At 35.1% G+C, this 23,633-nt stretch overlaps 3 protein-coding genes across 10 annotated transcripts; 1 reads left to right on the top strand and 2 right to left on the bottom strand.

The window, feature by feature from the left end:
• Positions 1-1,994: 1,994 nt before the first annotated feature.
• On the top strand, positions 1,995-5,353 carry LOC114299071 (Rhodanese/Cell cycle control phosphatase superfamily protein). The gene is made up of 6 exons (XM_028243750.2): positions 1,995-2,462; positions 2,612-2,658; positions 3,384-3,476; positions 3,665-3,803; positions 3,900-4,002; positions 5,013-5,353. The coding sequence occupies exons 1-6, from the start codon at positions 2,276-2,278 to the stop codon at positions 5,125-5,127; spliced, it is 684 nt and encodes a 227-aa protein (XP_028099551.1). The 5' UTR covers positions 1,995-2,275; the 3' UTR covers positions 5,128-5,353.
• Positions 5,354-5,583: 230 nt separating this feature from the next.
• On the bottom strand, positions 5,584-10,753 carry LOC114299068 (MYG1 protein C694.04c). Of its 7 annotated transcripts, none has more exons than XM_028243740.2 (8): positions 10,255-10,753; positions 10,020-10,166; positions 8,800-8,898; positions 8,091-8,282; positions 7,800-7,919; positions 6,740-6,817; positions 6,067-6,291; positions 5,584-5,942 (listed from the first exon to the last, which is right to left on the bottom strand). In XM_028243740.2, exons 1-7 carry the CDS (start codon positions 10,534-10,536, stop codon positions 6,067-6,069), a joined length of 1,143 nt encoding a protein of 380 aa, XP_028099541.2. In that variant the 5' UTR covers positions 10,537-10,753; the 3' UTR covers positions 5,584-5,942. The 7 variants fall into 7 exon arrangements, with proteins under 7 accessions (XP_028099541.2, XP_028099542.2, XP_028099543.2 ...); XM_028243741.2 differs by having other exon boundaries at positions 6,746-6,817; XM_028243742.2 differs by having other exon boundaries at positions 8,842-8,898.
• A 1,030-nt stretch (positions 10,754-11,783) lies between these two features.
• Positions 11,784-23,091, bottom strand: LOC114299070 (vacuolar protein sorting-associated protein 26A). 2 transcript variants are annotated; one of them, XM_028243749.2, is made up of 12 exons: positions 22,762-23,091; positions 22,478-22,529; positions 22,305-22,379; positions 20,988-21,062; positions 20,756-20,828; positions 20,090-20,134; positions 19,737-19,848; positions 17,023-17,089; positions 15,581-15,625; positions 15,292-15,347; positions 14,701-14,876; positions 11,784-12,230 (listed from the first exon to the last, which is right to left on the bottom strand). In XM_028243749.2, the coding sequence occupies exons 2-12, from the start codon at positions 22,478-22,480 to the stop codon at positions 12,052-12,054; spliced, it is 906 nt and encodes a 301-aa protein (XP_028099550.1). In that variant the 5' UTR covers positions 22,481-22,529; positions 22,762-23,091; the 3' UTR covers positions 11,784-12,051. The 2 variants fall into 2 exon arrangements, with proteins under 2 accessions (XP_028099550.1, XP_028099548.1); XM_028243747.2 differs by having other exon boundaries at positions 22,826-23,078.
• Positions 23,092-23,633: the final 542 nt, after the last annotated feature.

Genomic DNA, 23,633 nt, shown 5'->3' with positions numbered 1-23,633 from the left:
TAAAATATTAAAAAAATTCATTAAAAACAAAAAAATACGAAAAATAAGAAGGTAAAATTTTTTGAAAACTGTTTTTAGAAAAATGAAACCAAACAAGCTGATTGATATTTAAATTTAGAGTCTGATTAAGTTAATATTTTAAACTCATTTATTAAAGGAAAATGACTCAGAGCTCGAAACTGAGAGGCTCGAAACGGCTCGAATTTTTTTTTCCTTTTCAAGCAAAGGAGCTCTGCACAAACAGAGGGAAGAGGAGAGGAGAAAGAGGGAGAGAAGAGAGGAGAAAAGAAAGAGGAGGCAACACCACTGCCGCCGATCGTCGTAGCACCACTTCCTCACCGATCGTCGCAGTCGCAGCACCACCGCCTCGCCGATCACAGCTCATCGCAACACCACCGCCTCCGTCGAGCCTCCGCCGCTCCTCTGCCACTGGTTGAGGCCCCCTCCTGTCCAGTTCTCCCTTCTCCCTTCTCCCTTCCCTCCTCCTTCTTCTTCTTCTTCTTCTCCTCCCCTCTTCTTCTTCTCCCCTCTTCGTTTCTGATTGAACAAAAACACAGGAAAAAGAAAAAAAAAAAAGACGACACCAAAACGACGTTGTTTTGGTGTCGAGCCAAATTCGAGCCTAAGAATTTCGAGCTACGTAGCACTGCCGTTTATTAAATGAGTTAGGTTTGAAATTGAACTTTTAAACATGACATCACGCCAAGCTAAGCCTGAACACAAAATTTAAGGTCAAGTTTGGCATGATTGAAAAAAACAAAAAGTCACTATCCTATTTAAGTCACATCATCTTATTTAAGTCACATCACCTCCCTAACACATCACTTCAAACCCAACCCAAACCCAACTCATATTTCATAAAAAGTCAAAAAATGCACTTATTTAGTCTTCTCAAACTAGGCCTAAGTAGAGTTTTGAGAATAAGAATTGTATTTTGAGTTTGTGAGTTTTGAAATTTTGATTTAAGTGTTAAAATTTTGTTTGATGAAAGAGTTTTAAAAAAAGTTTTGAATTGAGTGAAATTTTTTTTGATATGACATGTGATATTTAATACAAAAACTTACAATTTATAACCAAACACACAACTCAAAATTCTATTAAAGTTCATAAAAAAAATTTAAAAAATCAAAAAATATTTTTTTTGAATATATAAAAATTAACATGTGTCAAAAAAAAGAAAAAAATTTGCACTATTCCCGTCAACCGGCCGAACGTTCAGTGAGACGACCGGTTAGGCCAAATTTCAAAAAAAAAAAAAAAATTAAAAATCACACCTCACACAGAGTTTTCTAAATGTCATAGAAATATAATTTGAACGTTCTATCCAAACATCGTATTAAAATGTGTAGGTAAAATTATAATTTGAAAATCGTTCTAAACACAATCTTATTTTTTCTTTTTCTTTTTTCTAGCTTCAACCCGACCAAAGGATGCCGATCCCATGATTTAACCAATATGAATAGCTACACATTAAAAATTAATTCATTAATATCTTATACTGAATCACACGATGAACTGATAGAAGTATTCCGCTGTCAAAAACAAATGCCTAATTTTGTAAAAATTATTAACGTGTTGCAAATTAACAATCGATAAAAAAAAATAAAGGAAGAAAAAGTTACATCTTACAACAAATAAGACTCGAACTTACAGAAAATCACCTAACCATAGGTCTTTGTAGGAAGTCCTCAAGCAGCTGCACAACAATGTGAGTGTTTGGAAAGTTATTATTTTAGTAAGTTATTTTAATTTTTGACTATTTTAATAAGTTAATATTTTTATGTTTAAGAAAATGATTGAATTTTTTTATAATTAGATGTGACGTTTATAAGGAAAAAAAAAAAAGAGTGCAATAACTATGAATTTGATGTAACATTTTATCTTATTAACTATTTTAATTTATTTTATCTTTTTATAAATTTTAACTAAAAAATAACCCAAAACTCACTTGCCAAACAGGGTCAATGAATGAGATGATGAGGATCAAATAAATCCAAACACGAGATATAACCTTTTAACCTCCACCACAAACTTAGATTGTGAGAAAATAAATATCCACAATGTCCATGGCCCCACTAACTTCCCCTTATAGCTCTTAATAAACATTCAAAAAAAAATCTCCCATCATGAACAAGCAGCACATTAAAAACAGAGACTCAACATCAAACCCAAAAGTTAAATTTCAACCACTAGAACAAATAACAGGAACACAATCTCAAAAGCTCGTTTGATTACCTGTTTACACAATCGAAAATTTCTCTGTTTCAATCTTCCAATGGCTGCTCTTACTTCAGTTACCCCTCACTCATCTTTACATCCGAAATTCCACTTCAACTCTGTTAGTTTGTTTTTAAATTCTACTAATGAAGCCGTTAGATTTTCGAGCCGGAGAGTAAGTTTTCGTGCCGTCCCTTCAGGCTTGACGATTCGGGCAGCGGCAACCAAACCTGCAAAATCACCAGGTATTTTTGCTATGTCAGCTTTAAATGAATTCTAATTGATTAAATTTTCGCTGCCATTTGAAGAATATACACAGTGGCTGATCAGTAAAGCAAAGTGTAAAATCGATCTTAAATGTGCTGAGTTTCTTCTTTCTTTTTGGAGGGATTAGCTGAAGAAGACTGGAAGATTAAGCGCGAGGTTCTATTACAGAAAAAGGTAGAGCTCTCTATCTCTTCGTCCCTCCTAAGAATTAAGGTCATGTTTGTTTGGGTGGACATGAGCTTAGGATTGGACTAATAGTCCAATAAAATTATTAATCTAATGTTTGGTTAAACAATTGATGTACGGACTAATTATTTTAAACTTGACTATTAGTTAAGATAGGATACATAATCCAATGGATTCGTAATCCTAGGACTATTAGTCATGGGAATGTTAATCCAGTCCGCCCAAACAAACATGGCCTAAGTGTTCAATCCCAGTTTTCATTCCCAAGCACGTATACGAGAAAGGGGTTGACTGGTGTTTATCGTAGATAAACTAATATCGAATGTAAGGCAATTCATGTGGAACTACAGATTATACAGTTACTGGATACCATTTGAGATTCATAAATTTATTGATGTTTCATGCTGCATCAAGGTAGAGTACATCACAAAAAAACCAATATCCAGAAATGACTAATCCTAGATAGTTCAACCATCATGAAAGGAGGAGATAAAAGAGTTTCATGAAAAACCCAATACATAGAGTACATCACAAAAAAACCAATATCCAGATATGACTAATCCTAGATAGTTCAACCATCATGAAAGGAGGAGATAAAAGAGTTTCATGAAAAACCCAATACATTATATCACACAATGTTTAAGAGGCCTAAACCTTGGAGTGACCTGATAGCAGTTGATTATAATAACAAAGTATATGGTTACTATTTGCAGGTAAGAAGTGTGGATGTGAAGGAAGCCTTGCGCCTTCAGAAAGAAAATAATTTTGTGATTCTTGATGTACGACCAGAAGCAGAATTCAAAGAGGTAAGTAACCATTACTACCATACTCTACTCAAAATTAGCTACTCTCAAGACACTACTGTATCAAAAGTCACTCATAACCTAGCTTCAACTGTTTTATATCGCCTTCTTCTATCTGATTTTCCCTGTTTCTGCCAATCAAACCCATGTATTGCTAAGTTACTACAAACTTTCTGATGTTTTGGGCCTAGGCTCATCCACCAGGTGCTATTAATGTCCAAATATATAGACTTATAAAGGAGTGGACCGCATGGGATATCGCTAGACGTGCCGCATTTGCATTTTTTGGCATCTTTTCTGGCACAGAAGAAAATCCCGAGTTTATACAAAGTATCATACAGTAATCTTATCTTCTATTCTTTGCCTAGTAGGAATTCAGACAATTCACATCTTGGGATCAACTAATTGTTTGGCATGTGATGATAGGTGTGGAATCAAAAATAGATAAAAGCTCAAAGATAATTGTGGCTTGCGCATCTGGGGGTACGATGAGACCATCACAAAGTCTTCCAGAAGGCCAGCAGTCAAGGTAATTGCCCCATCTTTAAGTTTCCCTGTTTCTTTAATCCTATTGCTTCGTTGACCCAACAACACTGACATATGCATTGTACAATACTTTAAATATGCTAATATGCCACACTGCAAGTGATTTTGGAAAACCAAGACATCCAGACTACCATCAAGAAAGAAATCCAAGTAACCATGAATTAATTATTGGATAAATTACACTTTAGGCTCAACTATTGTCCCATATCACTTTTCCCCCTCGAACTAAAAATTGCAACAGTTAAGGTAGAAGGAATGGTAGCCATAGTAAATGCAGCTATGGAAAGAGAAGAATAAGGTCTTTTTAAACAATTCACAAAATTTGAGATGTCACGTGCAAATCATATGTCAATTTTCCAGTCATTTATGTAACGGATTTTTAACGAAAGGTTTACATTGATACAAATTGATAGTTCCAAGTGACAAAGTGTAGTATTTTTTAGTTAAAAGGGGTAGAGTGTGATAGTTCATGGTAGTAAAGTGTAATTTGGCATTATAGTTAAAAGGGTATTTTCATCATTAAGGTCCAAATTAAAAAAATAAAATAATAGTAGATAAGGGGGGTTAAGTGTTATAAATTTTAGTTCCAGGGGAGTAAAGTGATATGCCACGATAGTTGTGGGGGGTAAAGTGTAATTTTCCTTTCATTATTCCATAGGAAAAAAAGCAAAGTTAAATAGCAGTAGTTGCAATATTTACATTACAGTCGCATTGTGCTTGGTTTTCTAATGGTGTAACAACTACACATAACTAGTCCATACTAGTTTGTATTTACATTTATCTACATATGTTGTGCCAGAAAAACAAGCACGTCTGTTATGACGTCATTGAAATAGAACTGTAAAATGCATATTGATTCCATAGGAATATGGGTCAGCTACCATAGATAAGAGGTGAAGTTTATAGATAGCTAGCTCTTAATGCTACATTGCATACAGATCAGGAGTAATGACACAAGCTGATTTTATTGGATAATTACGCTATTTCCTGCAGGTCACTGATAGCAGCCTACGTGCTAGTCCTCAATGGATATACAAATGTGTATCATTTGGAAGGTGGGCTTTATGCCTGGTTCAAAGAAGGATTACCTACAGATTCTGAAGAATGAAGGTCTATATCAAGGACAATGCTTCTATATAGACTCCATGTTTCACCCTTATTTATGTCAGGATTGGCTTTATTCATGTCCCTAAAATTCCTTTTTGTAAAAACTGACTTTTAATCATCTTTGGAGACTTTGGCATTTGAAATGGGGTTGACATGTTTTTACATAGCATTAAACCAGTTTGGCATGTATAATATAGCATTAAACCAATGTGTTTTTTCCTCTCTAAGCTATTCTGAATTTGGGCATTTTAGGACTTCATGAATTGACATTTATTAAATCTTATACCACCACAGCTTCATTCTAGAGAGTGGAATCAGCCCTCATATACTACAGAAAGTAAAATATAATGATTAAATTTCCATGGCACATCCAATCATTCTTTATATTGTTGAAACAAATGAAAGTACTAAAACTGTCAAACTAGGGTCAAAAAGCAGCAAAAAAAGAATGCCACCAGTTACAAGATGAATACCTGATACATTAAGCTGTAAGCCTGTAACACAATTTAGATGATGATAAACTACAGTCTATATATATCAAGATTCCACTCACTCGTACGAAAATAAATAATAAGAGACCACAAATATGAAATACACAAGGAATTTGACCTCTCAATATCCACCTCAAATGAGTATAAGGGAATATATATGCAATTACACTGGAAAACTAGCATCAAACAATGAAAACCGGTAACTAAATTGATAAATACCTCCTTTGTAAAATGATGATTAACACTCGCTTGATGTACTGCCAAAGATCTTTTGGGGGAATACTGATGTATGATTGGCCTTTTACAGCTCGAAGAGCAAGAGATTCTGCCAGATGAACCGAGACCAGAAAATCAACTGTTATTATGGCCTCAAGAGACGAAAGATCACATTGATAGACCAATAAATTAATTTCAGTTTGAGCAAAAAAATACGTGTTTTTCTCCCTTACTTAAGCCATCAAAGAAGTCTTTGCCATATCCAATGCACCCTTATAAGTTTGATTACCACCTATGAAACCGCTCATATGGACAAAGGTACAACCAGGGATTCCCGCCGCCTCAGAGAGCTCTCCATCTGTTAAACCCCTCCAGGGAGATGGTAGAGGTTTCCAACTTTCAAATTTATCAGGTGAGATTGCCACTGCCTGCACTCGCCAATTTTCACTCCTTTCATCCTGCAAAATAGCATATTTGATAGATAAACAGATCCAACTACAAATAAAAGTTAATGGGATACAGATATTTAAAGACCAAAGTAGTTAGGCACTGTTGAGAACTCAAAATTGTAGGAGAAAAAAAGAAAATACTTATGAATCATTTATCTTTCATTATCAAGAGTACTAGAAACCAGAAATACTTTACTCAACCAAGCACTGAGCATAACGTAACTTGTCTTAGTTGAGTTTTATCATTTTCTCGAAAGAAAAACAACCAATGGCATAAGACAAATGCTGACTTCTTAGTCATTTCTACTATTTTCATGGCATGTACACAGAGGGTTAGGTTCAATTAGTTCATAGAGAACAGCTCCTTTCCCCAATATTCTTTTCTGCAATACTAGTACTTGATATATATACACCAAATGGAGAGAAATGAATTGGTAAAAGATAGACAATGAGGTACCTGTACCTGATAAATAACATATTTGATGGTAGGATCAATCTTCATCCCCTCCTCCAGATCGAATATGTGAAGCTTCCACTGTTGAGTACATAAACTCCGTTATAGGCTTTAAAATGACAGCTGAAATGAAACTAAATCTTATTTGTTCATCTGGAATAGATTCTGATTTATTAATTATTTTCTCATGTAAAAATTATAGGTTTACCTATTCAAAAGTCCAACCTCTCTCTCTCTCTCTCTCTCTCTCTCTCTTCTTTTTTTTAACAGATGAACACAAAAGCAAAAGGTTGGTCTAATAACATGTTGATTTCCTGAAAAATAACTAATAGGAACAAGAGTGCCACTGTTGAAATTTAATCTCCCTCAGATTCCAAGAACTCTAAACTCTAATATGAGTTGACAGCAGTGTTACCAAAAAACGCTGATACCCTAACGAATTATGTATTGGTACGCACGTTCCAAAATATGGTACACTTTCGTTCCAAAATAGTAAATTTAGCGATCCGAAGCAATCTCAAAAGTTTTCCAATATATTTCCTTAAATGTTATATTAGAAGGGGAAAAAATCAAATATAATGAACTAAAATCGAAGGTGACTTAAGTTTTGACAAGACAAAAATTATATATATTTTATTGGATGCCTAATAGTTAAAAGAAAATTACTCTGGAAGTACCTTAAATTCTTAAAGGTAATATATACAAGTCTACCCCTATAGTACCACATTTTAGAGCATGTAGCGTGCCACATTCCTATTCCCGTTCCACGTACCGGAACGATCCACATTCTAGGTAACATAGGTTGACAGTCCCTACCCGTCATCAGATTATCTAGGTGGCATTTTGGAAAAATTGTTGTGTCAATAAGCTAATTGCAGCAATAGCTTTCTGAGTATTCATCAAACTGAATCATAAATGAAATAGCAATCAACTCGAAAATGTGTCAAACTTTAACAATTATCATAGACCAATGTAAAGCACTTTTGACAGAAAGACAGCAAGAGAGAAGAATTAATTGAATGAGAGACTACTAACTAAAACAAGCAATTGACTTGACACTTACAGGGCAAGATCTAGTCAGCACCATAATTCCTCCACTGGAATCAATATCTTCCCTTGCTGCAAGACACTCCATAACAATTGATCGAGCTGGTAACCATGACTTTGCATGAAAATGAACACTCTAAGACAAAATGTTCACAAATTACTTTCATTACTACCACTGCAGTTAATGCCTCCCATGCTCCATTCTTAAATTTACAGGTTTATGTAAGGTTTAAATAAAAGACATGCTGTTATCTAGCAGATGGCTTGAGAAACAATTTTGTCAAGGAACTCCCCAAGAAAATTATACCTCGAGAAACTCACTCCCAGTGAGAGTCAATGCATGTTGAAAAGCCTCATTCTCTCTCTCAAGTGATTGATCAAGATCCACCCAGTCCAGATTCAATCGTCCTACTCTTGACGACAAGTTTGTATTATTCACATATCTTGGAGGCTGATCTGTGTCATATTGATTGGTGCCATTGTCAATAGCATCAACTGCCTGTTACCAGAAGCAGCATTGCAAAAATAAAATTCTGTTAACATGACGATGCACAACACTTATCAAAAAGAAAATGACGATGCATAATGACATACAGAAAGACAACATCGGTCAAATGAGTATCTGAATAAAGACAACCAAAATCAGACATTAACTAGCCATGTCAAACAAACAAATGCTCATGTTTCTAGCTCTTCCATAGCGGTATCTCTCTAATAGTCAGGCCCTTAGAGGGAGCCTTCATGGATAAACAATGAGTAAATGTAATACAGGGAAACTCCAAATCAGCACCGCTGTTAACTGGAGTGGTATCTCATGCACAATTAGGTTCAAGTCCCACTTAAGTCAATTACTTGCAAATTTCACTGCTCTAAAGCTCGAGATGCCATGTTTTTCAGGAGTTTATTGTCTAAGAAAAGTAATAAGAAATGACATTCAGATATGTACAACCTTGTGGTAAGATAGCTTTGAGGTTGTATGACCTAAACAATTGATAGTACCATGAACAATCTACTACCTCTATAAAGTTTTTATAGACAGCAAGATAGAGTGGATATACATCTTGGTGTCCTTCATCAAGGTGAAGCTCCTTTGCAATTATCTCCAATCCATAATGCTAGCAAAATAAACAGAGAACAGAAAAAAGGTAGCATAAATGGCGAGCAAAAAACACAAAAAATACATTTTTAGAAAGAAATTTTTTTTTGAAAAAAACACATTATGCAAATTGAAGAAAATCATACTTTTTCTCTTCACAAGTTAAAACCTGAACATTACCAAATCAGTATCATCAAGCAAGATGCCTTAAACTAAGGTAGTTAGAATGAAGGTGAGATGAAATGATTACTCCGTCAAATATTCAATCTCACTTTGATTTACCCGAAAAGAAAAAAGAAAAGAAATTGAATTGCAAATAGAACCGTCATTCATCAGGAATTTAAGAGGAATGGTCATTCCATGGAGAGGCTAAAGAATGACCATACACTCCATTCAACTTTCATTCTAATGAATCAAACACTATCTAGTAGTGAAGGCCAAAAAAGCTGAAATCTTTATGAATAGTTTGTGAGGGCATCTCCAATCCTTACCATTTACCCATGTCAAATTTCAATTGGAGTAAAAAGTGCTTAAAATCTTTCTCCATTCCTTGACTCAAACTCTTACCAGATTAAGTATTACTCAAATTTTGACCCAAATCAAAGGAGGCCTTTTTCTACTCAAATTTCTATAGGCAATTAGTGGTGTGATATTTCAGTTTCTAAATTTACAATTATGCCATTTACCAAACTTTTTCTCAAATTTGAGTTTGGCCATTGGAATACTCTATATCAAATGAAGCTTTTACTCAAATCTGAGTAAAAATATGACTAAGGGCAAAACTTCACCTTTTCTTTCATCAAATTGAAATGTGATGTAAAAGTGCTCAAAAATTGTCTCTAATCCTTTCATCAAATGTTCATCAAATCATGTGAGTCATTTTTTTCATCAAATTGAGAAATCATCAAATCCTTTGTCAAATTTGAAAATTTGATGAAAATTTAGAAAGACAAAGTATTGGGGATGATTTTTTATTTGTTCTTTTTTTTTTCTTCATCAAATTTGATGAAAATAAAAGAACATTGGATAAGAGGGGAATTTTCGAAAAGATTTTGATTAAAACTTGATAAAAGGATTGGACTGTTCATATCAAATTAAGCTTAAGAGAGTTGGAAGAAGTTGCGAATGTTGGGGACTCACCTTATAAACAAGGCCAGCGCTACTGAGTTTGGTGGTGAATCCATGGCCAAAAACCTCCTTAAAACCTTTCTGGTGATGATCGTAACGATCTCTGATCGGATCATTCACGCCGCCAACATCAAGCACAGCATCAAGCGTGCCCAAAACCTTCAACACAATCAACGAATGTCAAACATCGATTCAAACCAATCACAAAAACAATTTATAGATAGAAACATGTAATTAGGGAAAACACGTGGGGATCTCTGGTTCGAACGATTCGAGCGCCTGAGAACTTGTTGGTGAGGCGAATCAGAAAGCAGCCGAGAGCATCGTCGCAGTGGAAGCTGCCGTCGTGAGTGCCCACTCGCTTGGTCGGCGAAGCAGCAGCATCAATGGCAGCGGTTGAAGAAGAAGAAGAAGAAGAAGAGAAAACCCTAGAGCTAGAGCTAGAGCTAATGGTGATGATAGGGCCGAGTTTTTTTAACACGGCGAGCTTGAGGCGGCTCAACCCTCCAGCGAAGTACGCACCGTACATTTCTATATTCGGTTATTTCGAACAGTTTAACGCTCTGCTTTCCCGGCTACTTTTATTTCACTCAAAAACCTCGACTAGTCTCCTCTTAAAACTACCATTCTTAATAAATAAATAAATAAATATATATATATATATATATAACAAATCTCTCTTAAAGATATTAAAAAAAAAAATGGAATAAATTTTATAAATTTAACATAATTATTATTGTGTTTGTGGGTCGGATTCAAGTTAGTATGTCATTTATTACTTAACCGAACAGGATTTGACTTTAAAAAATTTCATTCATACCAAACAGGATTTTAATTTAAAAAATTTCATCCATAATTAATCAGTCATTGTTTTGAAATCCCCAGAGTGAGTTCAATGGACAGATTCAAATCAATTTGGCAGATTAAATCCAAATTTTACAAAATAAAATTCTAAATTTTTACTTTCTTTGAGTTGACCGTAGAATCAAGTAATTATCAAATCTAAAACATTAACCCTTAAAAGTGACCTCAAACCATTCTCTCTGCGGCCCAGGTCCTTGGCTGCTGACAAGTGTCCAAGCCATCCACCATCCACCAATGTCAAAGGCGACCATGAAATTTAGTCACAAATTTAAATAACAATTGACATGGAAGCTCAAGATGAAAAAATTTCAGCAGTTCACCAAGCATGCATCTCAAATCTCTATCATAAGTCTGGAAGCGGGGATCTGGGCAGTCTACAAAGGACTGATCATCCTATTTCAACATGGCATGACAAAGGTGATAGTAGAAACAGATGCTGAACAAGTCGTCAAATTTCTGAATGATGGCCCGGGAGAGAATTGCCCCTTCTGAGGGTTGATTGAAGATGCTAGAGTGATTATCAGAGGCTACGAGTGCACAGTCCAACACATACTTCGCAAGGAGAACTTTTGTGCGGATGCCATGGCCAAGTTTGGAGCAGAGCAACCAAACGAGCTCCTTCTGATGAATGAACCCCCAGCAGAACTGAGGAGCTTCTTGGTGGCTAACATGTTAGGATTCTCTAGGGAGTAGCAGTAGTTTTTTATTTCCGATGTACCCCTAAAAAAAAAAAAAATCTCTATCACATATGATTCAAGTCATCTCAAAGATTGCACCCGGTATATATATTCCTAATTTGACAATAACGTCCGGTTCCTCTTGAGGACCATTCACAGTGTAACACAAATCAGTGTTACTGCTAATAGCCTATAACAAAGCAATGATTATCGCTGTCATGTATCCCATATGAAATTAAGACAACAAAAAGCACAATTCATAATGATATTTAAACATCAAAAAGAGGTCCCTGGTACAAAGCCCATGTACAAAGACGCTCCTCTATACAACTCTTCAACAATTTTGTTCTAAAAAGGAGAATCACCGATGAACACAAATTCAATCTAACCCTTTTCAAGAAACATCATTCCGATGAGATGTCCTAGAAGTCAGATGCTCATCATAAGGAAAGTAATCTTCTATTCCTTTTTCACTAGACGGCATGCCAGTTAGATATCAAGAACTAGGAAGTTTCTGCTTGACGGTATATCGTGATTTCCTGCTGCTTAAAGTACCGACGGTCCTCTTCATCAACAAGAACAAGGTTCAAATAATACTTCACACTGAATTTGTTGTTAATGTTGCGATGCGTAGGTGTCAGTTCATATGGGCTAAGGAACAGCCTGATTGGAATTGATTCACCTGGAAAAGCAAGCACATTTTTTTCATCAAAATTTGCAAACATCTAATATAACAGCTGTACGGTACTGTGAAGTATAAAAATGAAACGCACATAGAGAAAACATACTAGAGAATTAGAGAAATTTATCTAATCTTCTAAGAAAAAACTAGGCAGACAATGGGTCAAGTGTGCTCCATGTCAAAAGTAAATCTGATTCAGAAAGAGAAATCAAGCTGACTTAGTCATCCAAAGAACCTGAGTGAGTAAGGTGGCAGACGAGAGAGAATATTTAGAAATGGTATTCTTCCCCGAAAAGAGATCCAAAAATGCGTACTCATGGTGTGCTCACAAAAACCTTTGTAAAATCAGTTGCGCAAGACCTGTAGATGTTGTGTCCCATCCTAGTTGGTCAGGTATGTATGGGGAAAAAATGCTATGCCCTAATTAAATTCAGGTTGGGCTCTACGTTGCACGGACTCGTCAATTTTGGCAAAGTACCCATGTCGACATGACACGACATGGGTACGGGTACGAAATCCGGACGGGATACGGCATGAAAGAAGTGAATACGGCATATGGAAGTAAGAAGAAAGATGGCATACCTGCGATTAGGGCTACGAAAACTGCAATTAGAGCTTCGATCTTCTTCTCTCAATCTGCCTTCTTCTCTCTCTTCTCTCACTCTCTCTCGATCGTTCTCTTTGTCTCTCTCTTCTCTCGCTCTCGATCATCTTCGTCTCTTTCTTCTCTCTGTTTCGATCGACTTCATCTCTCCCTTCTCTCTATTTTCTTCTCTCACTCTTCTTTTTAATTAGTGTTTATCATATACAATATATATAATATAATTCATCATAACTAATATCTAATATTAATTATATCATATATAATATATCATAAATAATAATGAGAGCAACTCCTTTTGTCTTCCAAAAAAAGGTGTACTGGCTCTTGAAAGTTGCTACCAACAAGCTAATAAACTTTCACCTTTTCACCTGCCAGTCAAAAGCTAAAACATCTAGCATCCGCCTACCAATTATATAATAATAAATCTAAGTAAATCATATATAATAAAAAAATAAAAAAAATCTAATAAAATCTATAAAATAGATTATCTATTTTTATTTATTTTAACATAATTTTTTATTCCTTATTTATTATATTTTTGTTATTTATAATATATATGTCAATTAAAAGTAAAAAAATAAATTATAGAGATAAATTAAAAATATTATCAAGAAAAATAATACACAAGATAAAAATAATAAATATATTTTAAAAATAGCTATTTAACTCATCTTTATATAATTAATATATTTAAAAAATAAAATATTTAACGTATCCCCGTTTGGATCCATATTCACATATTCTTAATTTTTAATTTTGAAGTGTCCGACCCTTAGATATGCATCCACGCCCAATACCCACACCCAAGTCCATGTAACGTAGGTTGGGCTTGTATTTAACTTCTTGCTACTTTATAGATAAAGTTGTAACCTAAAATATATAGCCTACAAGATGGTATCAATTTTTGTTTTTTGTTTTTTAAGTTCATACATCAAAACCCAACTTCTTGCTATTTTATAGATAAAGTTGTAACCTAAAATATATAGCCTACAAGATCGTATCAATTTTTTTTTTTTTTTTTTTTTTTTTTTTTAAGTTTATACATCAAAACCCTTGCCAATTTCCCCATCAACGGCATGCACACAACAACCATCCTCTCCATTAGACCATCAACGGTAACTACTGTCGAGCACCACCACTGTTTGTCTCTCCCCCTTCTCCCTACTGCACATCGATGTGCACAAATAGAGTTCTATAGCTATTTTTGTCTGTGAACACACATCCACCATGATTGTATGTATATAACAATTTTTTTTTTTTTTTGCGGCAGGATTTTTAAAATTTTGGACAAGACATGAAGGATTAGGTTCTGAGTAGGGATTTTCCCTAGTACAAGGAGTACAAATTGAAAATGTCAGTTGAATTTACAATATGCAATTTTTTTTTTTTTCCCTTCTGGACTTTTTCTCTATTTTTAGTTTTGGTTCATATATTTGAGATGAAAACTTGAAAAAGGGTTTGAAAAATCCATATTGATTGGAGGATAACCTAGTTGACCGAGGGCCCATGTACCTCACTGGGAGGTCAAGGATTCAACTCCTCCCACCTGCATGGGGGTTTCTGTTGCCGCTATGAGAGCTGAAAATAATTGTAATTTCTCTTCCGATGGGTACCGCAAAAAATAGAATAATCCATGTTGACAAAAAAGAGAGAGAGGGAAATAGCACGTTTGGTATCGTTTTCATTTTCTGTTTTTTGTTTTCATTCTTCAAAAAAACGCAGAAAACTTGGGAAACAGACTAATGGTAACAGCAAGAACAGTTGGGAAATAGACTAAGACAAGCAGATATCAAACCTTAGTATGTGAGAGGAATGGGTACACCAATTGAAAAACAGTTGAAACCTAAATGATGATTCTGGGCATACCTCTGACTGGAGCACCATCCATCAGCTCAAACTTTGCAAGTGTCTCTGTCTCAACGTGGGTGTTGGCACCTGACCCTGTTGATTCTCGACGTCTGATCTCAAGGTCCATATTTTTAATCTTGATTCTTATGAGAAGAAAATATATCTTGCCTATAATAACGTCTTTCAAATGATACCTGTATAATGAAGACTCCAATCAACCAAGGCATAGATCCCAGTTTTTCACTAAAATTTTGTAACTGACAAAGAAAAACTAAATTCCACCAGACACCATGATGGGTTATTTGGTTAGGCCAGATTGCCAATCCTTAACCCAGAGAGTGAACTTGTCCAATCCAACTCCTACACACATGGCTAAATATCAGCCTTTAGGTCATAATGAGGCTTTGATTAGTTGAAAGCGTGGGACCTGGGTTGAATTATCTTACACAACCCAGTTGAACTGAACAACCAAGTGAAGCACCTATTGTTTCTCAGGTTACAGTTTATTGTATCCAAAGATTAGTTATTACAAGGTGTCTGATCAGGAGTTTAATCAACCACAAATAATAAATTGCTAATCCTCATCAGATAATTTTCATTCTTGCTTACTTGCTATTATTGTACTCAAACTCGATGTGAAGGCAATCTTCAATTCCAACTTCCATCTGAAAGGTAAAACAGAGATTAAGCACATCCTAATGGGATCTGCAGTTGCATTTAAGCTTCAGACAAACATACGATAAAGAACTGTGATATAATTGAAATGCATGTAACAACTCTTATTTAAGTAAGCATCCCCATTTAAACCAGTTTCCTTTTCTTTTAACTTTTTTAACATGTATGTTCCCGCAACATGCCATATGTCCAAATGTAAAAGATATTACAGTACAGCACCAACCTTAATACTATTGTTAATTGATGGAGGTGGACCGTAATTGCGAACCTGATGCATAAAAATTGAGGTAAATAGATAAGAACAATTAAATCCTCATAATGTTCATGAACAGCACAGAAATAATAATATTACAAACTGTAGTAATGATAATGAAACATAACTGAAACAAGATAAATATGCAACAAGATCTTATTTATCCAACCAGAAAAATTTATTGTGAACTATATGAAAGCCCCAAATTTTGAACCAAGCATGACTTGTGCACAGGCCAATGTATCCAACCAAAGTCACAGTACGATATAAAAAAAAAACAACCTCCCAAATGATATTGCAATGAAACACAGATTAACAAAATAAGAAAGTACTATTATTTACACTGATGTGAGGGAAAGAGGGCTATAGTAATTAGTAATCCAGTATAACTTACTAATTGACCACTCAACTAGGCCTTGATCCCAACTGCTTATGGCCAGTGAGATAAAACCTTCTTTTCCCATTCAGTTGCTTTGAATAACCTATTTCAAAATTGTAACTAAAACAGAGTACGAAAGGAGTCTGTTTAACATCAACGCATCACTAAAGAAAACTGGTAGTGGTTGAAGGAGAGTCTTAAAAAATCACAGCACAAAGCCCATGACAAAGCTCGGTGAAGATTAAGAGAGAGAGAAATCATGCAAAAATGAATGAACAGCTAAAGCTAGATGTTAAAAGACTGGAAGTTTTTTTTTTTTTTTTTTTTAATAAATTAAAAGACTAGAAGTATGAAAGATAAATAAATTGAAATCAAAAAATCTAAAAATCCTAAAAAAGGAAGAAACATAAAGACGTTAAAATTCCATGGGCTTACATGAGAGGGATTCCAAATCCACAGGGATAAATGGAAGATCACAAGGATCTCTATGACATCAGCAGTTTAATTAAGTACTGATTTGATAAAAGCTCTATGTTAGCTATCTTCCTGTTACAACATTCCTTCGTCAAAGATTGAGACCAGCTCAAAAGGAAGGTAGATTAAGAGTTGCATAGAATTCAAGCACATCTATAGCAGGTCTCAAGTATTACCAACAAACATGGCCCAAGGAATAGACATTGCAACCACCTTAGTCTAAAGCCAAAACACGCCTCTATAGATGAAGGTGTTAATGTGTAACCATATGATGATTGTACATAATTCTTAACAATAGTGGTATTGCAGGTATAGCTAAATAGAGACCAATATATGAGCCAAACTCAGTACTCAGAAGTGGCTAAATTATCCTCCCAAAACCAGTGCATTGATATTTCACACAAAATCATAAAATATTGACATTCAACCTAACATTTCTTCTTCAGAAGTGGTAGATTATAACCTCAATGTTTTTTGACCAAAAGTTCAAAAGGTTGGTCAATCACCAGCGTATGCATGTGTATGAGAGAGAAAGGAAGATATGGTAAGAGAAGATTACCACAAAATCTTGGTATTCCACAATGCTGCCGGCATAGCCACGACTGATTGTGACTTTCAGGATATACCTGTAATGAGCATAATTCAGCAAACGTTCAACACACATTTTAAAATAACAAATACCATACTGAAGTATTGATCTGATAAAATGAATAGATGACATCATGACAGAATTATTACATATTTATTCATTTCCACTTTCTACTGTTATCCAATCATCAATAAGAATGCAGTGTGCTTTTTTTTTTTTTTTATGAAAAATAATATTTTGAGTTATCTAAATTAATACAAGAAGGGCGGGCCTAGTGTAGCGGTAAAGCTACCCCTTGGTGACCTGGTGGTCACGGGTTCGAGTCGCGAAAACAACCTCTTCATTTGCGAGGGTAAGGCTACATACATCAACCCTTCCCTAGGCCCTGCTTAAGTGGGAACTTCGTGCACTAGGTACACCCTTTATCTAAATTAATACAATTTAGCATCGGCACTCCCGCCCCCTCCTCTCCAATCTTGTGTTTGGTTGGGCCTAGGGATGGCAATTTAAACCCGGCCCGACGAGAACCCGACCCTGATTAATACGGTTTTTTCCCGAAAAATACTCCCGACGGGTCGGGGATGGTATTAAAAAAAAAAATTCCCGGTCATTTTCAGGCTGGGGACGGTGATAAGAAATTCCGCCCCGGCCCCGGCCCGACCCGACCCCATCCCCGTTTCTGCCCCGCCTAATATATATTATGTACTCATCTCTCTCTAATATGTATTATATACTCTCACCTACCTACCCACTAATATATATCAACTCTCTCTCTCATCTGCTAACAATCCCAAGACAAACACACCTCCTCTCCTCTCTCTCATTTCAGATCAATCTCTCTCCCTCTCTGCCGCCATGATTGATTCTCTCTCAAGCTCTCACTCTCACACTGTTCTACTCTCTCACTCACCCTCGCACTGTTCGCGACGCCGATCGTCACTGTCCGCGACGCCGATCGGCCTCCTCCGTCGTCCATGGCCTCCGTCGTCGCAATCACAGCCATCCATCGCCTCCGCATCTCCGATCGTCCTGCTCCTTCTTCGTCCACCACAGATCTGTACGTGTATGTATACATGTATGTATACACAGATCTCAGATCCGATCTGTCCATTTTATTTTTTTTTGGTTTATGGTCTATTAATGATTTTGTTGATATGTTGATGTTGAAAATGATACGTTGATGTTGATGATGATGTTGTTGTTGTTGTTGTTGATGGTGGTGTTGAAACAGATTTGGGGGGCGGGGAATTTTCGGGTTCGGGGAAACCCGATCCCCGTTGAGGGCGAGGATGGGGACGGTGGTAGGTTCCCCGTCGGGGATTGGGGCCGAGGCCGGGGATATTTTCACAATCAGGGATCGGGGACGGGGAGTGTGATCCCCAGCCCCACCCCGCCCCGCCCCGTTGCCATTCCTAGTTGAGCCTGGGATAACTACACCTCTTTTTGCACAACCAAACACCTTATTGCAATTTTGATTTGTATGTGTTTGGGTTGGGTTGGGAGATATTTAGTCAAGTCCCACCTGAAACAAACACAGGTATAACAAACAATACATTGTTATGTTGGATGACCTATGCATATATTGACTCTGAACAACAAAAGCCTGACTAACCAACCCACAAAGAAGACAACGCATCACATACACTAAAAAGAGGCAAGACCAATTATTCCCTAAATAAAGGACTTGTCCTCCCAAATGACGAAGCTTTTTCTCAGACATGCACTTCAAATAAAAATATAAAAATAAAAAATAAAAAAAAAATCAACCAAAATAGGTTTTAGATGGTTCAATCTTGTGAAACCTAAAATTTTATATATTCAATATTGTCAGATATTCAAATAAGGAGCAATAAGAGAAACTATCATTTATTGGCTAAAATATCAATCAAATTGTTGCTCTTTGGAGTCTAAGAAACACAGACACTTTTAGAAAGGTGTCGTGTCAGATACCGACATGACAAAAAAACACTAGTCAGACACACACAACCAAACATGTTCTACTATTTTTATTTTTTTTTAAATTAGACTTGGACACACTTCAGACATTTGAAGAACACATGTCTATCATTTAGACACATGAAACATATTACAAATTTGAATAAAATTACTTAAGACTCCAATGATTAAAAAAAAAATGTAAATGTATATCTATTCTCCTCCTTTAAACTTTAAAAATTATTATCGTTGAATAGAATAATCATATATATAACAAATAATAATTGTTTATCCTTATACGTGTCATCTAATAAATATATAAAATTTATATTTTGTGCGTGTCTCTCATGTGTCATGTCCTATAACTTTTGAAAAGTTTTGTGTCAGCATGTCCATATCTATACTTCTTAGCTTGGGATTATAAAATGAAGTCATTAAGCATGCAACAACATTAAGGCCAAGTTGCACAAAACAAACAATGAGGACTGCCAAAATAACTTCTAAGAACTTCAAACAGTGTCCCATTCAAAGCTGTAAACCAGTATACAGTGGACCAAACTGAAGCAATATCGCAAACAATGGCATGTAGCCATTGCAGAATGTTATGCGAAAGCAGATGATCATCTTAGAATTGATAGGTCTATAAGAGCCAGAGAAGATCTTAATAAGCAAGAGTTAGAATTCACACTGTTAATTATGAAATGGTCCAAATACAAAGCCATCAGATAAAGACATACTAGCTAACTCACCTGAGACGCACATTCACCCCATTGTATGTCTCATATGGCATTTCAACTGTAGAAAATTCAAAAGGATATGTCTTCCTTTCGTATATTTCGCCGGGAACATCCAGTTCACGAACTATAAACAATAAAACAAAGGATTGGGGGGTAAAAAAAATGAAGGAAACCCCTTTTGCTAACAGTTGTATGAAAATCTAGCTAAGAAAAAACTTTAACACATTTTGGAATTACAGATAAGAATAATGAAAGTTGAGATTTGTAAAGAAAAACTTACAAAGTCTATTAAAATTATTAAAGTAGTGTGACAAATAGTTCGAAAAACAAAATAAGCAAATGTAACCAAAGTATAGTATACTCACCAAGGGAGGTAAAGTCATAGAAGTTGCCTCTATCGAAATATATTTCTGTAAAAACAAAAATTATATAAAAATGCAATAGTAATGATATTTCAGAAACTACTTTTTGATCATTACCAGTGGCTAGTACTCACCAAAATCATGTAACCCAAAAAACAAAGAACAATAAACCAACATGGCATATACTCTTCTTCCAGTGGTTAATATTTGCCTATTGTACAAACTGGAAAACTTTTATTTTAAAAGAAGAAAAAGAGTGCAGCTTCATTGTCGCCACAGGGGAATAGGGGAATCAAGAAATAAGGTAGAATATTATTTACTGCTCTGCTAAGGATTGGCTCGTTGCATAGAAGAAACCCAAAGTTGTATCCAACCAATTCTTTTTTTCTTTTTCAATAATTAGCCGTTTAGAAGGACTTCACAAACTGAAAAACTAACATCATACTTTAGAAAACGTAAAAAAGTAGTTAAAAAACCCTACAGATATGTTAGTGTCTTTTTTTTCCATTTTGATGAAAATTAAGAACTTCATTATATGAGTGCCTGGTTGAGAGGAAAAATCCAGGCCGACAAAAGAAGAGAAGCCCTCTCATTGTTTATGCTGTAATTCTTCACATCTCTCATTTTGAAAGCAATACATCATATCAGAAACTTCCAAGTAAAGCTCACCTATCTGACCAAGGAGCTCAATCTTAATCCCATTATGTTCAACCTTCTTTCCTTGGACTGGTTCGATAGAAATCTGAAAATGACACCATCGTTAATATATATATATATATACACACACACATAAATTCAGAGTATTTAGATTGTCAAACTAATACTTTTTAAGCTAGTATCTAAATTTAACAGTGAGAATAAATGTAATCAACAATCACAGCCGTAGTACTCGCTGAAATACCTTCCCGGCAATGTTTTCTTGACTTTGGAAGAGAGGAATCATGACTGTTTGACCATTTTCCTTCTTCATTGGAACCTATGCAGACATGTGCACAAGAAATAAGTATCATCTTCACAGCATTAACCATCTTCTATATAGGTTGCAATAAAACTCCACAAGCTAATTAAGAAAACAAATCTGAATCTAGAAATTGAACCAGTGTAGTCACAATTGCCTGGAAATTTCTTTATGCAACAGATTAAAGCCATTAGAAAATGGTAGAAATACTAAGGCCTCGTTTGGCAAGTGACTGCTTTAGCTTAAAAGCCAAAAAGTTACTAAAAAAATCAAAAAGCCAACAACTTATACCAAAAAGTCAAAGATTCTCTTTTTTCTCTACTTTTTGCATATCTTTTCGTAAAAAGCCAAAAAGTCATCCCAAACATACTAAGGCCAAGTTTGGCATATTGCAAAAAAGCCAAAAAGTCAAAAAATTAGCACTATTCACCAAAAGTCAACAATTACGGCTGCACAACTTTCAATCCTAATTTTTCCCTACAAATCAATTTTTACAATTTTTTATTACACATTTTTTCATAAAAAGTCAAAAAGTTAACCCAAACATCCATATTTTCTTCCTCAATTTTTTAGTCCAAAAAGACAAAAAGTGCACTTATTTAGGACACCCCAAACAACCCCTAATTTTTTTTACCTCATATTTTAGCCAAAAACTAAAAAATTACTAAAATAGCTTGTTCTCAAACGAGACCTAAGCAGATGAGCACAATGTCTCATAAACCATAGACGGACGATGTCTAATATAAATCATACTTAAAGATCATTCAAAGGGTTGTATTGTCATCATTGAGCACACATATTTCCCATCATGCATGACTCCAACCCAACAAAAACCAACACGAAAGAATCACATTTATTCAATAAGGTAACATATACGCAACACTAATGTGACACAAGGCTGTGTTCTTATTTCCATCTCACTGACCAACAATGCCAATCCACACTGACAAAACTCCCAACTTTTACAGTTCCCTACTTCTAGTAATACTAGTTCCCCATCCATTTCACGGATTTAATACTAATACTCTTAGGTAGTGTTTGTTTCATTTGAATTATTTTAAGCAAGAATAAAATGGCTATTCCTTGGCCTTCCAAAGACCATTCTCCTAAATTGGTGTATGATAATTCCATTTCTAATGTAAATTCCTTTCCTTTTTACCAAACCATACATGTGAACCATTCCATTCCAACTTCATTCCAATGAACCAAACACTATCTTAAAGTTAAATTACTGAAAAGAGCAAGTAAGGATTGTCTAACCTTCTTACGAGTTTTTCCATCAGAAAATGTGATAGAAATGTTACAAGCAGGCTTGAAGGCTCCGATAAGATAATTCTGAAAAAGAAATGCACAATCATTTTGGTACTTAGTTAACCATCACAATTTTGCTATAATCAACCCAATTAAACAAATTATTGTTGCAAAAACTTTACCATGATCTTTCGCAATCGAACACCAATTCAAAACCCTCGTTTAAAAAAACACCTGCAAAATTCAAAATCAAAGATTTCAAGTTCAGAGCAATGTCAACAGCTACAGATGCCAATTCACCAAATACTTGATCAAAAAACAGTCTATGCTATGCAAAAGCCTCGCAATTAAGATCATTCATATTATATACATAATATCAACACAATGACCCTATTTGCCTTCAAAACCCTAATTATGAATATCGTGTTTTCCCATTGAAATTTTAAAATTTCGTTTATTGGCTCACCCAATATGAATGTGCACATATATATATATATATATATTGAGAGAGAGAGAGAGAGCATTCGTGCCAGGAAGAGAGAGAAAGGGAGGGAATGAGTGTGATCTGTGAGAGAATTGCAGAGACAGTGATCGGAGTTGATGACGAGAAGAGATGGGATCGGAGAGACCAAGATCCCAAGTGTGTTTCGGAGTTGAGAGGGTTCAGACCCGAATGCAAACCCAAAGAGCCCATAACCCAACTAACATTCTTTAACCAGGGTTGAGTTTGAGACTTCGCTCTCGCAGCTGGCAGCTAGAAAAAAATGATGATTGTTACAGTTCGGAAAACGGGTTCGTTTTTTGGTTTTTTTAATTTTTTTGTTATTTTAATTTGAGATTAAAAAGTTTTGTTTTGAAATGATTTTTTGATTTTTTTGTGAGAGAAAAAATATAATAATTATGGTTTATATATGATATTTGTCGTATTTGACTAAAAAACTTAGCTAAAATAACCTCAAACCTAATCCAATCCATCTTCCGAAACAGAGGCTTAATTTTTTTGAGTGGTGCTATATGCACTAATTAGTGTACTAACTAGTATACCAACACTAGTTATGACATTATTATTGACTCTACTCATTACACAAAATATAAATATCAAAAATATTTTAAATTATTCCACATCATTAATTGATACACTAGTGAATATATTAATTGGTACACTAGTGAATATGCTATATGTACCAATTAATATACTAACAGATGTACCATAATTTTAGAGATTTTCGATTCTTATAATTTGTATAGTAGGTGGGATCATTAATAATGACATAACACTAGTTGGTACACTAGTGTGTATATTAATTAATGCCTGTAACACCACTGTTTTATTTAGGC

Source organism: Camellia sinensis, chromosome 8 (genome assembly GCF_055761805.1).
Source record: "Camellia sinensis isolate YWXY chromosome 8, ASM5576180v1, whole genome shotgun sequence".
In the NCBI taxonomy this organism is placed as follows: domain Eukaryota; kingdom Viridiplantae; phylum Streptophyta; class Magnoliopsida; order Ericales; family Theaceae; genus Camellia; species Camellia sinensis.
Note: the sequence above shows the minus strand (reverse complement) of the source record. Positions and strands in the feature narration are given on the sequence as shown.